Below are 13633 nucleotides of genomic sequence, written 5' to 3'. Positions count from 1 at the left end.
GACCGCCCTAGAGCAGATCTCATTGGGTGCACGGGAGACCTGGCGAGGAGCCACCTCTGTCCCCAGCCAATTCAGGTCACATTCAGGCGGTTGCTCTCCAGCATCCTCGGTTCTGTGTGTCTCTGCTGCGGGCTGTAGCAAATGGATGCAGTTCACTCCCGGGACTCACCACCTTGTAGGTTTCACACTGATCATCCCAACCCACATTTTTTCCTATTCACACATTTTTATATCCTTTTTTGGGCGTCTTTGTGGAAGCAACTTCTTGCTTTTATTTTCAGCCAAGCCTTGATCAGACCTCCACCCTTTTTCTTCCTTTTACTCTGGAAGACTTCCTGTCTTTGCAGATAGCTTATCTCAGTCACTGGCCATTGGTTTTATTTTATGTATTCAAGAATTTTTTTTTTATTTTTTTTTTTAAAGATTTTATTTATTTATTTGACAGAGAGAGATCACAAGCAGACAGAGAGGCAGGCAGAGAGAGAGAGAGAGAGGAGAAAGCAGGCTCCCTGCTGAGCAGAGAGCCCGATGTGGGACTCGATCCCAGGACCCTGAGATCATGACCTGAGCTGAAGGCAGCGGCTTAACCCACTGAGCCACCCAGGCGCCCTCAAGAATTTTTTTAATTTTTAAGTGATCTCTGCACCCAACGTGGGGCTCGAACTCATAGCTCTGAGATCAAGAGTCATATGCTCCAGCCAGTGCCCCTGGCCATTGGTCGTAATAGTTTGACTCTCAGAGGTTTTTTGGGGGGTGGGGGGAGTGCCTTGCTATTGTTGGCATATGCTGATTGTGGTGAGTAAAAGGACTACAAGCTGGCATTTGGAGTTCTAGGATGTTGCAGTTTTGAGAATTATGAAAATCTAGTATCGTGAAGGGGGGTGTGCTGAGTTATTGATAGTGATAAGCCTGACAAATTCAGATTTTTTAAAAAAGATTTTATTTATTTATTTGTCAGGGAGAGGGAGAGAGAGAGAACACAGGCAGGCAGAGTGGCAAACAGAGGGAGAAGTAGGCTCCCTGCTGAGCAAGGAGCCCATGCGGGACTCAGTCCGAGGACACTGGGATCATGACCTGAGCCAAAGGCAGACGCTTAACCCACTGAGCCACCCAGTTGTCCCAAATTCAGATTTTTTTATGTGTTGCTTCAAAACTTCTGATATTTTTCTTACACACTTTTCTATTTCTTCTAAAGATAGACAGTAGAGACAATTTCTGATTACTTGGGCATTGTTGCTAGTAGGACTCTGATTACATGAGACTGAATGTGCTTCTACCTTTGTTGAAAAAAGCACTGGGGTCTCCCCGGGCTGTTCTGCATCTGCATGTTGGTGCTATAGGGACAGGGGGCCAACCGGGCCAGAACAAAGCCATTGTTAGCGTATTTACTGCTGCGGTAAGGAAAGGAAGTGAATGATTTACAGTCTAGAGGCCAGTTCAAAGGTGATAACTTCCTGGAATTCACTGTGGATGAAAGATGCTCTAGAGATACACTGTAGGATATTTTTTTCTGGAAGTGACCACACGTTTGATTTCTACCTCATACATTCTTAACTCCCGTGTCCCCCAGCTTTGTACATTAAGCTTGCCTTTAGCTCTTACTCTATTTCTGCTTGTGCCCAGAGGTCTTCTGAGGTTGACCCCTTGTGTACTAAGGCCATGCAGTAGCCCCGGGTGTGTGCGGTGAAGTCATGCTGTTCCTTCCTCCCTCCCCCTCCCCCTCATCTCTGTTCCTGCCTCCGCAGATGTTGATGAATGCTCAGAAAACAGATGTCACCCGTCAGCTACCTGCTACAATACCCCTGGCTCCTTCTCCTGCCGATGCCACCCTGGCTATCATGGGGATGGATTTCAGTGTACCCCTGGTAAGGTTTGGAGAGCCAGATGAGGCATAGAAAACCCTGGCTCCTTCAATGTGATTTTTCTATAGCCTTTAGTTCACTCTTATAGGAGACCAAGGCTTTTCCTGTCCCATCTAGTTGCCTATTCTACTGAGTGCTCTCTGGTTCTTAGCGTTCTGGGAGGCCAGGAATGTGACCCATCCATTGTCCTACCTGGGGTCCCACCCATTGTGTTCAGCTCCCTTCGTGAGCGGCTTTGCCTGGAAGAAGTACTGAGATCAAGCTTGCTGAACAGGAGCCATGTGCGCTAGTGAGCTGGTCGTAAGACCCTAGGAGGTCTTGGCCCGCACACTGTGATCTAGTGATTGCCATTGACTTGGAGCTTCTCAGACTTACGATTCTGGAGTTCAGGGGCTGAACAAAGTTTTACCATCTTCTCCCAAGTCTCTTGGGAGTCTTTGGACAGCGGCTGTGGGTGGCTCTTCATTTTGCCCGGACAGCAGTGGGGAGTCAGCCCGGGACAGGGTGAACTGTGAGACTTAGGGAGAAATTAGGGAGATAGTGGCAGAAACAAAAGAATCCAGGAGTTCAGAATCTCAACGCTCTGCTATTTTTCCCACGCGATGCTTCCTTCCAAGTATATGGAGGGGAAAACAAAAAAACCCTTGGCTAGGAGACTGACGCTAGCTGGTAAGAGTGGACGGGTTGCAGTGTCTTTTATTCCTCCTTTGTACATCTCCTTCACCTGGACCTCGGAAGACCCCTCCTCGGGGCTGAAACCCTGCGAACTACAGCAGCGCCAGGCCCAGGCTCAGCACGCCTATCCCGGCAGCCGGATGCACATCCCCCAGTGCGATGAGCAGGGCCACTTCCTGCCACTGCAGTGTCACGGCATGACCGGCTTCTGCTGGTGCGTGGACTCCGACGGCCACGAAGTCCCCGGCACGCGGACTGCACCCGGCTCCTTGCCACCGCGCTGCGGACCACCAGGTGAGAATTCAGGGAAGAGAGCCGGTTCCAGCCTCGGCCATGGGCTCGAGAAGCGGAACGGAGGTGACTGGGAGGCAGATGATCACCCCTGCCCAAACCGAGCAGATGCCAGACCCTGGGCCCATCTCCACCCTGTGGAGGCTTCTTCCTCCTGGGAACACCGGAATGGTCTGTGCACACCTGCGTGCACATTTGTGTGACAGGGACGGACATAGGCACATACGTGATCACCGCTGCACCCTGGGCTGCGGCCTCACACTTGTCCAGGACAGGCCTGGAAGTGGAGACTGAGTGTGTCGGTCAGGCTGAGGCCATTCCCCTCCATCTGTTATGGCAGGTTTGGGAGCATTTGGAGCAAGAGGATCTTGCCAGACCAGCCTTTCATCCCAAAGAAAAACTGCCTTCCCGTATTCCCCTCTATCCCTTCACTCCACTTTCGGAACTGCAGCGAACAGTATGAAGGCCACTTTAGTATTGATGGGAAGAAGAGGTAGGACACCTGTAGGGGGGTCCAGCTAGTTTGCTCTAAGCTAATCACCCAGCTGTCTCCAGCCAGGCCTGGCATGTCGACAGGGAATCCCTACCTGCCAAGGCCACCGTCAGAAGAGGTACAGGAACCTGTGACGTTAGCCCATGCAGTGACATGCCGATGGTGAGCATGTCTGTTACCGTCTGAGCGCTCCCCCTGCCTCCCCTCCACCGTCTGGATTGTTTAGAGTGGGAAGACTTTTTTTTTTAAATTACAGAAGAATTTTATTATGAAGAACATAGGACTGAATTGAAACCTTTTTAGTCAAAATAACTCCTAAAGCCCTGAGCCTGCTAGTCACAGGTCCATTTCTACTACTGAAAAAGATAAATACTAATCTTGACTTTTCATGTACAAGAGTGAGAAGAGCTGGAGAATTACCACCAGTTTTGATCCCTTTGGTAATACCATTATTGCCAGCACATTAGGGCTTCTAAGAGTCATACAGGTAAAAATTGGTAATGCTTGATTCTGATGTATGTCCTTGTTTCCACAGTGACACTCCCAGTTCCTCTCTGTCCCTATTTTTAGGAAAAGATTTTGAAGGTCCAAAAAAAAAAAAAAAAAAAAAACCCACCCAGAAATACGGTTTCACTCCTGCCTACTCTTTAAAAAGTCTCGGTTCTAACTCCATCTGGGATTTAAAGAAATCAGATGGTTGGGACATGCCTTAGGGAACGGTTCAGTTCTGTTACACTTACTAAGACAAGCATGTGTTAAGGACAGTGATTCGGAAGGGAGCCAAGAGACTGAGAAGTTAATGACTAAAGGAGGGACGTGTTCTCTTGTGCACACTCTTTCCTCATAGCCCAGACTTCTCTCTTGGTGCTGGTTCGGCCTTGGCTGCCATTTCTGACTAGTCACCTCTGTGTTAATGGGGTTGGCTTGAAGGGAGGGAAAACACTCTGTGTCCAAGATTTCAAAATATTTAAAACCCTGCCAACCAAAAACAAAAGAAAGAAAACTGGTGAATTAAGAAGGAGCTTCAAATAGTAAAGAACGAGAGGAAGGCACACATATCAATGATGTGAGGTGCCCATTTCCCAGAGGCTGGTTGTGCTGTGTCTGCATTCCAGTGAGCTTCGCCTCATTGGCTGGTCCCCTGAACCAAGAATGTCCCCTCTGAGTTTGCAGTGTGGGCCTGGGGCAGCGTTGGGAACTTCTGCAGGGAATGCCAGTATGAGGTGGATAGCTAGTTTTTGAGGAAGTGACATTTCTCCGTCTGGGGTCTTTGAGACACCTCTGGGGGAGGAAGTGAGAGACTGTCCTTCTTCATGAGGTCTTAAAAAGAGCGTGGCTTCCCACGGGTCATAAGCTATAGAAACGACCTGAAGAACATCCACATCACCCAAATCCAGCGAGTTTTGTAGTTGAGCTGGTCGGCTTTGAGCTCTGAGGGTTTTACTTACTACCCTCCCGCTTTCCTAGAGGTGCACTTTGGTACTAGAACCAAAGTGTAGTGTTTCCAACTTTGTTCTTTGAAGCCATTGGAGGTTTTGACCTCCAAGAAATCACTATGTTTTAAAGGGACTCTCTTCCTGGCTGCTGGTAGTTTACACTGGGAGGCAGGACGGAGAAGGTGGGCCACACGAGTATGAAAGCTTTGGTAATTATCCTAATGGGAGACCATGGGGCTTGGACCAGGGTCATAGGGGTGGATGTGGAGAGATTGATTTTCTGAATGTATTTTGAAGGAACAGCTGACATTTTCTGACCTATCAGATCTGGAGAACGAGAGAGGTGTCAAGGATGATTGGGTTTGGATAATGGAACATGGAGGTGCTGTTGACTGTTAGGGAAATGTCTAGGGGAGAGTTGTCTAGGGCAGTGTTGATGGTGGAAACCAGGCACCCTGTTTTTGTTTTTGTTCTGAGATGCATGTTACACATCCAGGTGGTAGTATCAAGTAGGTACTTGGCTATATGATTCTATAGACCACAGGCTTTCAGTTGCACAAATTAAAGAAGGAGAAGCACCTTCTATTTGAGTTCCTTTAGATGAGCCTATGCTAGATGGGTGGACGAGTTATCTAAACATCCTGCCGCAGAGTCCCCACAGACTGAGAACCGCCATGTTTGGGACAGAGTGACAGCCACGTGGAAGCAAGGCCGGGAGAAATCAGGCTCACAGGTTAAGCCTGGCGGTGAGCTGGGAGAAGGAGCAGAGAGAGGAGGATGCTGGAGATGGGAGGGGGCAGAGCTACATGGCGGAAGCTGGAACCTACTGGAAGAAAGGTTCAGCTCTGAGCCAAAGGGCTTCCAAGAACTGGAGTGTCAAACAGCAGGGAGCTGTTGGCCCCCTTGTCTGCTGTGTTCACCAGTGCTAACGGCAGCAAGTCTTACTCCATATAGTTTTCCAATGAGCAGACACGAGGGCCACATAGGTAGAACACTCAGGGATAGTTTCTAAGACACATGACCAGTCTCAAGATTGCCTTCTTGGGTGTGGGTCCTGGAGCTTGAACCAACTGGGAAAGAGTAAATATTACCTTGAAATATCACGTGGGCCACTGAGTCCCCGAGGAGGGTTCCCACCAAGTGCTCTGTTGGCAGAGGCCCTGGGCCCAGGCGGAGTAGTCCCTGTGAACCTCTCCCAGCCTGAGCATGCCCTGCAGCCCTGATCTTACCTCCTTTGGCCCTCTACTGATGCGGCTGGCCTTGATGACAAATCCTCTTGGCCCAGGAGACTTTCCTTCTCCGGATTCCTGTGGAGAGCTTCTTAGAGCACTTGACTGCTGCGGTCCAGTGTCCAGGGGCTTGGCCGAGACCTTGTTGGCGGACACTAGGAGGAGGGAGGCCAGGTGTGGGGATCTTCAGCTACACGCTGCATTCTGTCCTTGGCTCACCATCAAAGGCTTTTTGTCCCCATTTGCTCAGAGCCTACCCAGAGGCCCCGGACCGTCTGTGAGCGCTGGAGGGAAAACCTGCTGGAGCACTACGGTGGCACGCCCAGGGATGACCAGTATGTGCCCCAGTGTGATGACCTGGGCCACTTCATGCCCCTGCAGTGCCATGGGAAGAGTGACTTCTGCTGGTGTGTGGACAAAGATGGCAGAGAAGTGCAGGGCACCCGCTCGCAGCCAGGCACCACCCCTGCCTGTAAGCACCCGGGGACTGCCCCCATTCGGCACACCGCTCGGAGGGTTTGCTGGAGGTCAACTGCCAGCTGTGGGTGAAGGTGGGGGAGCCAGGGGGTCACCAGGTCCAGTGAAAGAAGTCACTAATACACTGTGTTGATTTACATTCTGGTCTACCCGAGATCCCAATTTGGATTTCGTGTTTGGTTTTGTCATTAGCAGTTTCTGTAGTGAGAACATCTGGAACTCCATTCAACATGCAGTTACTCCTCCTCCCCAGCCCGGGGTGAAAGGAGACACGTGTCACCCTGGGGGCCCAAAGAAAAGCGGACACAATACTGGCTAGTTTCTTTCCTTAAAAAGGAAAAACCTCTTGCTTTGTTCTGAGGGAAATGTTTTGTTGTCTTCCTCCCTAGTAACTGGCAGTGTTTTTATATAATCTTTGGGCGGGGGGTGGGGGGGGAGCCTAGAAATTAGAATTTCTTTTAAGGAACATCTGGAACACATCTGTCTAGGTTAAAAACCTTTTGATGTTTTTGGAGGTTCTGTTATGTGGAAAGTAACTTCTTCCCCCTCCCCACCTACCCTTGTTTCCCACCCTGTTCTTTATACCCTCCTGCTCTTTGCCACGGCAGGTATCCCCACGGTTGCTCCACCTACAGTCCGGCCTGTGCCCCGGCCTGATGTGACCCCTCCATCTGTGGGCACCTTCCTGCTCTATGCCCAGGGCCAGCAGATCGGTCACTTGCCCCTCAATGGTACCAGGCTTCAGAAAGACATGGCCAAGACCCTGCTGTCACTGCATGTAAGTGGATTTCAGCTGTGGGGGGCAGGACTGCACAGGGCTTTCAAATCACAGCAAGGGCCAGAGGTAGAGGGAGGTCCTGGAGGGTTTCTGGGCTGTAGTCTGACACTGTCATGGGTCTGACACTGCTCTCACAGGAAGTGGGGGCACTGTTGCCGGGAGTCACATCTCACTGGCCCAGGCTTTCTCCGGTGGTTCATGGGGTTTCAGATACAGGGAGAGGGAGTTTGAGATTTGTCAGGATACTGAGGCAGTATAACGAGTCAAGACAAAATTGACAGAACCTTGACCCAAGTCCCCAGGATCCTCTCTATGCCAGACCTCTCCAGAGGGTCCAAGAAGACCACCCAAAAGGTGTGGTTTCTGTGGTCAGTTGAGAATCCCAAGTGGAAATAAATTAATGACTACCTCATTGTTGCAGTCCCCTCCCCTCCCATTCTGTTTCTGTGGATCAGTCTCTTCTCTAACTCCTTCACAGAAGCTCTGAGCAGAGGGCTGGGAAAGGAGCTTTCCCTAGATGCCTGTTGCTTCCTGCGCCAGCAGCATCCCTACTGTCAAAGCACTCCATTTTAGAGGAGCAATTTCTTCTCTAAAATGGAGAAAAGAGAAGGGGGTTCACCAAAAAGGCACTGCCACTTATAAAGGGAAGCCATCTGATTCCATTTCTAAACCTCATGCAGCAGGTACTTGCTCTTCTAGGGTACAGAACAGTATAATGTCCATGTTTGCCTTTACTTCTGGAACAAACTTTTTTTTCGGATTCCAAAAAAAGTTTAGAAGCAGCCAGTATTCAGAGGAAGATGTGTTTTTCCTTAAGATTTAGGTTTTGTAGTTGTGCTGGCCAACACGGGCATGCTCCTGTACAAGTTTCTCTAAAAGATGTAGAAACTGAGAAATTGCCAACACCTCAGTCTAACTATCCACCGAGTCTGACGGCTGTGCGGCATTTCTGAACTTGCCTCTCCTAGGGTGGTAGAACTGACAGAGAATGTAACATGGGCCGTAAGCATGTCTTGGGGAAATTTGTTTAAAATGACTTATTCTTCCAAGAAACTCTGAAATCAATACATGGCTTTTAACAGATCCCATGATTCCTTAGGTCAATGGAAGCCGACATGGATGTGCACTCCTGCCTGACACAGAGGACTTTTACTTTTTAAGTAAAACACACTTGACCTTCAGATTATTACCTATATACTGCCTACTTTTTCACAGGAGCCAAATCCTGCTTTATTCAGTGTTTTTTATTTTGACTCCTCTCCCAGAAGCATGTCCAGCCAGCCCCAGGAGGCTCTGTTAGGCAAGCCAGGAACCAGCGTGACCTCAGGGACAGCCAGATGGCCCCTAGATGTTGGCTTTGCACATCTGTTCAGTTTCTCAGACCAGGAGTCGGAGTTGGAAACTGTATGAAGCAAGTACTGTGCAGTTCTGCAAAGAAGTATCACAGACTAAGCATGTGAAAAAGAAGACTGCTTTTATTTAGCAATAAAGGGGAAAGATCTCCCTATCCAGAGGTTTGGTGACCACCAGTCTTCAGTTTCTTAACCCACCCAACTGGAGACTTTCTTTTACACAAGCATACAACCCTTTTGCTTCACAGTAAGGAAGCAGAGATAGGGGTGAGGGGATTACGCTTCACGGAGAAGATCATATTATAGGGGAAGGGGGAGTAGATTTTTGTCATCAAATGTTGGTGAATTTTGGAAAGACTGTTTCAAGAGTCTGGAAGGAATAACAGATTTTTTTTTGCCCGGTAAAACATTAAGAACTTAATTTGCTGAGCCTAACATTTGTCCTTTAATCACTAAAGGGGTTTTTTTTCATGAAGTCGTTTTATTACTGCTGGCAGTTAACAGCGCTTATTAAGCACTTGCTGGAGACTAAGGACCGATCAGGACACTGTACAAGAATTTACAGTATTCATTTTTAAAGCAGCACTATGAAGTAGGTACTGCTATCTGCATTTTGCAAGTGAACAAATCCAGGCATAGAGAGGTTAAGTTGCACACCTAGTCAGTGGCCAAGCCTGGCTGGGCCCCCAGAAGTCAGCCTCCAAGCCCACTTGTGTAACCATGCTGCTTATTAGCTGCCCAGGAGACTACATTACGGGGTATTCCCTACAGCCATGTGTGCAGCTGCTAAGAGCAAACTCCAGGGAAATGCAAAGCTCCTAATTCTTCCAGTTTCATGTTTTGGTCCACAAAGGGCTCCATAGTTGTGGGAATTGACTATGACTGCCGCGAGAGGATGTTGTACTGGACAGATGTTGCTGGACGGACAATCAGCCGTGCCAGTCTGGAACCAGGAGCAGAGCCTGAGACGATCATCAACTCAGGTCAGCAACTTTATCCAGAAGAAACTTTCTGTTTCATTTGACTCTACTAAGTGCAAAAAAAAAAAAAGTGCCATACAAGTTGCTTCACTGAGTGGTACCATACCAGTCCCTCTGGAAACACACATTCCTACGCAAGAAACGAGAAGGTGATTCTTACTCTGAGCCTGCTGAGAAAGAGGGCTCCCAACAGAAAGGGCTCACAGTGGGAACTCAGGGTGGCCACAGCTGCTGCTGCATATGCCTGGTGCCATCGGGCCAGTGGGTGTATCAGTCTAGAGGAGAATAAGAGGTGGCAGAAAAAGTTCCTCTGTTAATCTGCTGCTTGCAACTGAGTGCCTCTCAGGACTTTCTTTTTTAAACTTTTTTTTTTTAAAGATTTTATTTATTTGTCAGAGAGAGGGGGAGAGCAAGCAAGCACAGGCAGACAGAATGGCAGGCAGAGGCAGAGGGAGAAGCAGGCTCCCCGCCAAGCAAGGAGCCCGATGTGGGACTCGATCCAAGGATGCTGGGATCATGACCTGAGCCGAAGGCAGCTGCTTAACCAACTGAGCCACCCAGGTGTCCCTCTTTTTTAAACTTTTCAAACCTAATAGATCTCCCTGCTTCAGGTTCCCTTTTCATACCTGCAAATGCTCCAGTCCTGCCATTGTTCTATTTCCAGGTCTGATAAGCCCGGAAGGACTTGCCATCGACCACTTCCGTAGAACAATGTACTGGACGGACAGTGGTCTGGACAAGATAGAGAGAGCCAGGCTGGATGGCTCCGAGCGCCAAGTCCTCTTCCACACGGACCTGGTGAATCCGCGGGCCATTGCTGTGGATCCAATCCGAGGGTCAGCTGGGCTTCCCTATTCTCCTGCTACCTATAGATCCTATTCTGAAGCCCTTGGATTTTAAATGCCTTGTGGAGAGGGTCAGAACAAGAGTGTAAAAGCCCCAGTGCATGAGTTTAACAGTATTTACATCGGATCTACTAGGTGTAGACACTGTTCTGGGCAAAGACAAGGTCTATTCTTTCATGGAGCTCATACTCCAGAAGTAAGTTAGTAAACTAATGAATAAACTAGGAAATTATTAAGACTGTGGTACAATACACAGAGAATTCAGAGTATGTGAGAGGGACTAGGGGCTGATGCTGATCAGATGATCTGGCCAGGCTCCCTCACACTTAACCTGGAATGAGGTGGGTCTCCTTTAGCAATGCATTAGGAAATCCTAGTGTTGAAATCCTAGGTTTACCTTCATTAAATGGTGGAAACAACCAAAACTCAGAGACCAACACTTGTTTCCTAGACTGCATTTTCACTGTATTTAATTTATCCCATAGCAACTTGTACTGGACAGACTGGAATCGAGAAGCTCCTAAAATTGAAACATCTTCTTTAGAAGGAGAAAACAGAAGAATTCTGGTGAATAAAGACATTGGACTACCTAACGGTTTAACCTTTGACCCCTTCTCCAAACTGCTCTGCTGGGCAGACGCAGGTATTACTGATGGCTGCGAACACACCGCACTCCCTTACCGTGCTCTCTACCTCAGATTTTACAGCAAAGCCAGATCCCATCACACAGAACTTCTGGCTTAAATTTTTATCAGTACAGCACAGAATCTACTCCTTTAATTGGCGTATAAACCGTTGAAGAAATTTTGTAGTGGTATTTATAATCTTCCTGGGGTTTGAGGGGGAGGGCGGTGGTCTGTGACTTAGGTGGTAATTTGAGGGCTAGTACTATGTCCAACTCATTTTTGTAATGCTTGTCCACAAACACCTGGCCTAGTTTTTAAAGTAAAAATAAATTTTACTTAACTGCTGAAACTGACAAACTTAGATAACTGAACAAAGTTTTCTCTTTTTTTGCCAGTATAGGACATTTTTAAGTATCTATTGCTTTACCAGTCAATAGGCTATCATGGTGAGGACATTTGGAAAGTGATATGGCAGCATGGCCTTCAGTAGTAAGTCTGGGTTGCCAATACCCAAGTTCTCTCTTTCTGTAGTGTGATTTCCTTATTAGAGCAATTTGAAGAAATGCTGTATGTCTACTTTCATACTAAAGAATATGAAAAGGTGCATTCTTAAAGAGTTTATAATCTAACAAAAAGGATTATAATGTAGATGAGTTGCATTTTTAAAAATTTGAAATTTAAAGCCAGGTTCCATAAGAAACTTAAGTATTGCAAAATTTTGAAGACTACTTCCTTTACAGTGAAAAACATGAGCCATGTTACCATTTTAGCCACTTTTAATTCCTTATCTAGGAAATAAGGTCTTCAAAAAATATTTAAGGATTTTCGTTAAAAGGCATTATACATTGCTTATAAAGGGCAAGTATTTATCTAGATACTATGTTTACAACAATTTATAAGGTGAGACTTTAAATAGAACAAAGTTTGTCTCTAATGTCCTACTTTGGGAGAAAAAATGCAATCCTCTCTTCCAAGAAAGGATTAAGAGTCTCAATTCTAAAAACTAGAATGCTATTAAACAAACTGAAGACTGGTAATAGAAAGGAAAATTTTCATTTCTAATTTGTATCACTGCACTGGGAATAAAATGTCTTATTTCCTATTCTACCTTTGTTTCCTTTTGGAAGGCCTCTACCTGCCACAATTGTTTTTGGCAAAAAATTTTTTCTCATGGTATGAAAGGATCTCATTTTCCCTCTCTGATGTTTTAAAAGGAACCAAAAAACTGGAGTGTACACTTCCTGATGGGACTGGACGGCGTGTTATTCAGAACAACCTTAACTACCCCTTCAGTATTGTTAGCTACGCAGATCACTTCTACCACACAGACTGGAGGAGGTGAGCCTGACACACCCTGGCCAAGCCTGAAAAGGCAACCTAGTCTGGAGGGCATATCACCATTAGTAGCATTTTACCTAATGTCTCTAATGACTTTAGTAATTAAACTCTCCACTGAAGCTTTCATTACCTCTTAATTAGTAGATAACATTGTTCAAGTGTTACTGCTTTTAAAATCATAATGGTATTGCTCACAGGTTGCTTAAAAATGGCAGAGATGATACTAAACTGTCTAAGAAAGGAAGTGCATTAATCTAAATCTGATCTTCAGAGAATAAAAGACTATACTTAAGTGGGACCATGAGGTATATTAGCTGTAGGATTTAAACTGATTTTTAGAAAATGACATTATGGACATATTAGTTGTCCACCTGGGAGAAGGAAAAGTACTGTAATTTAGACTAGTTCTCCAAGGAGGGATATTAAAAACATATCTAGATGTCTAAGCCTTTCTACCCCATCCTTTGCAGTCTTGATTTAATTGGTCTGGCAGGAGGTCCAGGCATCAGTATTTTAACAGCTCCTCGAGTAATTTGTTTGGCAAGAGCTGAGAAGCACTGATTTATACCAGTGGTTCTCAAAATTTAGGGTAGCATCAAAATCATTCCAAAGGATTGTTAAAAGAGACTGCCAGGTCCCATCCCATAATTCCTGATTCAACAGATCTGAATTGGGGCCCAAGAATTTGTATTTTTAGCAAATTTCCAGATGACGCTGGTCTGGGGACCACTTTGAGAACCACTGATAGAGGAAAATCTTCGAATCTAAAGGAGTCAAAACACACTTGGTTAAATTAAAAAGATACTCGGGGCACCTGGGTGGCTCAGTGCTTAAGCCTCTGCCTTCAGCTCAGGTCACGATCTCAGGGTCCTGGGATCGAGTCCCGCATCGGGCTCTCTGCTCAGCAGGGAGCCTGCTTCCTCCTCTCTCTGCCTCTGCCTGCCTCTCTGCCCACTTGTGATCTCTCTCTGTCAAATAAATAAAATCTTAAAAAAAAAAAAAAATTAAAAAGATACTCTAGAATGCTGGCTAGCAGAGATTCTCTACTGAAAGTAACTTTTTTCCCTATCCCACAAATTTACTCTTCCTTTCTGTTACCAGGGATGGTGTTATATCTGTAAATAGAGACAGCGGCCAGTTTACTGATGAGTATCTCCCAGAACAGCGGTCTCATCTCTACGGGATAACTGCAGTCTACCCCTACTGCCCAGCAGGTAAATAAAATGCTCAGGCTGCTCCTTTAGACAAGCA

The 13633-nt window shown here is 46.7% G+C and overlaps 1 protein-coding gene across 4 annotated transcripts in view; it reads left to right on the top strand.

The window, feature by feature from the left end:
- Positions 1–13633, top strand: part of NID2 (nidogen 2) — a 61250-nt gene that overhangs the window by 46660 nt on the left and 957 nt on the right. The window contains exons 12-20 of one of the 4 annotated variants that reach the window (XM_047736017.1): positions 1746–1865; positions 2601–2831; positions 6237–6458; positions 7072–7241; positions 9447–9576; positions 10238–10409; positions 10904–11061; positions 12259–12382; positions 13484–13596. In XM_047736017.1, the coding sequence (XP_047591973.1) occupies positions 1746–1865; positions 2601–2831; positions 6237–6458; positions 7072–7241; positions 9447–9576; positions 10238–10409; positions 10904–11061; positions 12259–12382; positions 13484–13596 (1440 nt within the window). Of the gene's footprint in view, positions 1–1745; positions 1866–2597; positions 2832–6236; positions 6459–7071; positions 7242–9446; positions 9577–10237; positions 10410–10903; positions 11062–12258; positions 12383–13483; positions 13605–13633 lie in introns of those variants that run through there. The other 3 variants (XM_047736016.1, XM_047736019.1, XM_047736018.1) reach the window with 3 other exon arrangements.

Source organism: Lutra lutra, chromosome 7, assembly GCF_902655055.1.
Source record: "Lutra lutra chromosome 7, mLutLut1.2, whole genome shotgun sequence".
NCBI classification, from domain to species: domain Eukaryota; kingdom Metazoa; phylum Chordata; class Mammalia; order Carnivora; family Mustelidae; genus Lutra; species Lutra lutra.
Note: the sequence above shows the minus strand (reverse complement) of the source record. Positions and strands in the feature narration are given on the sequence as shown.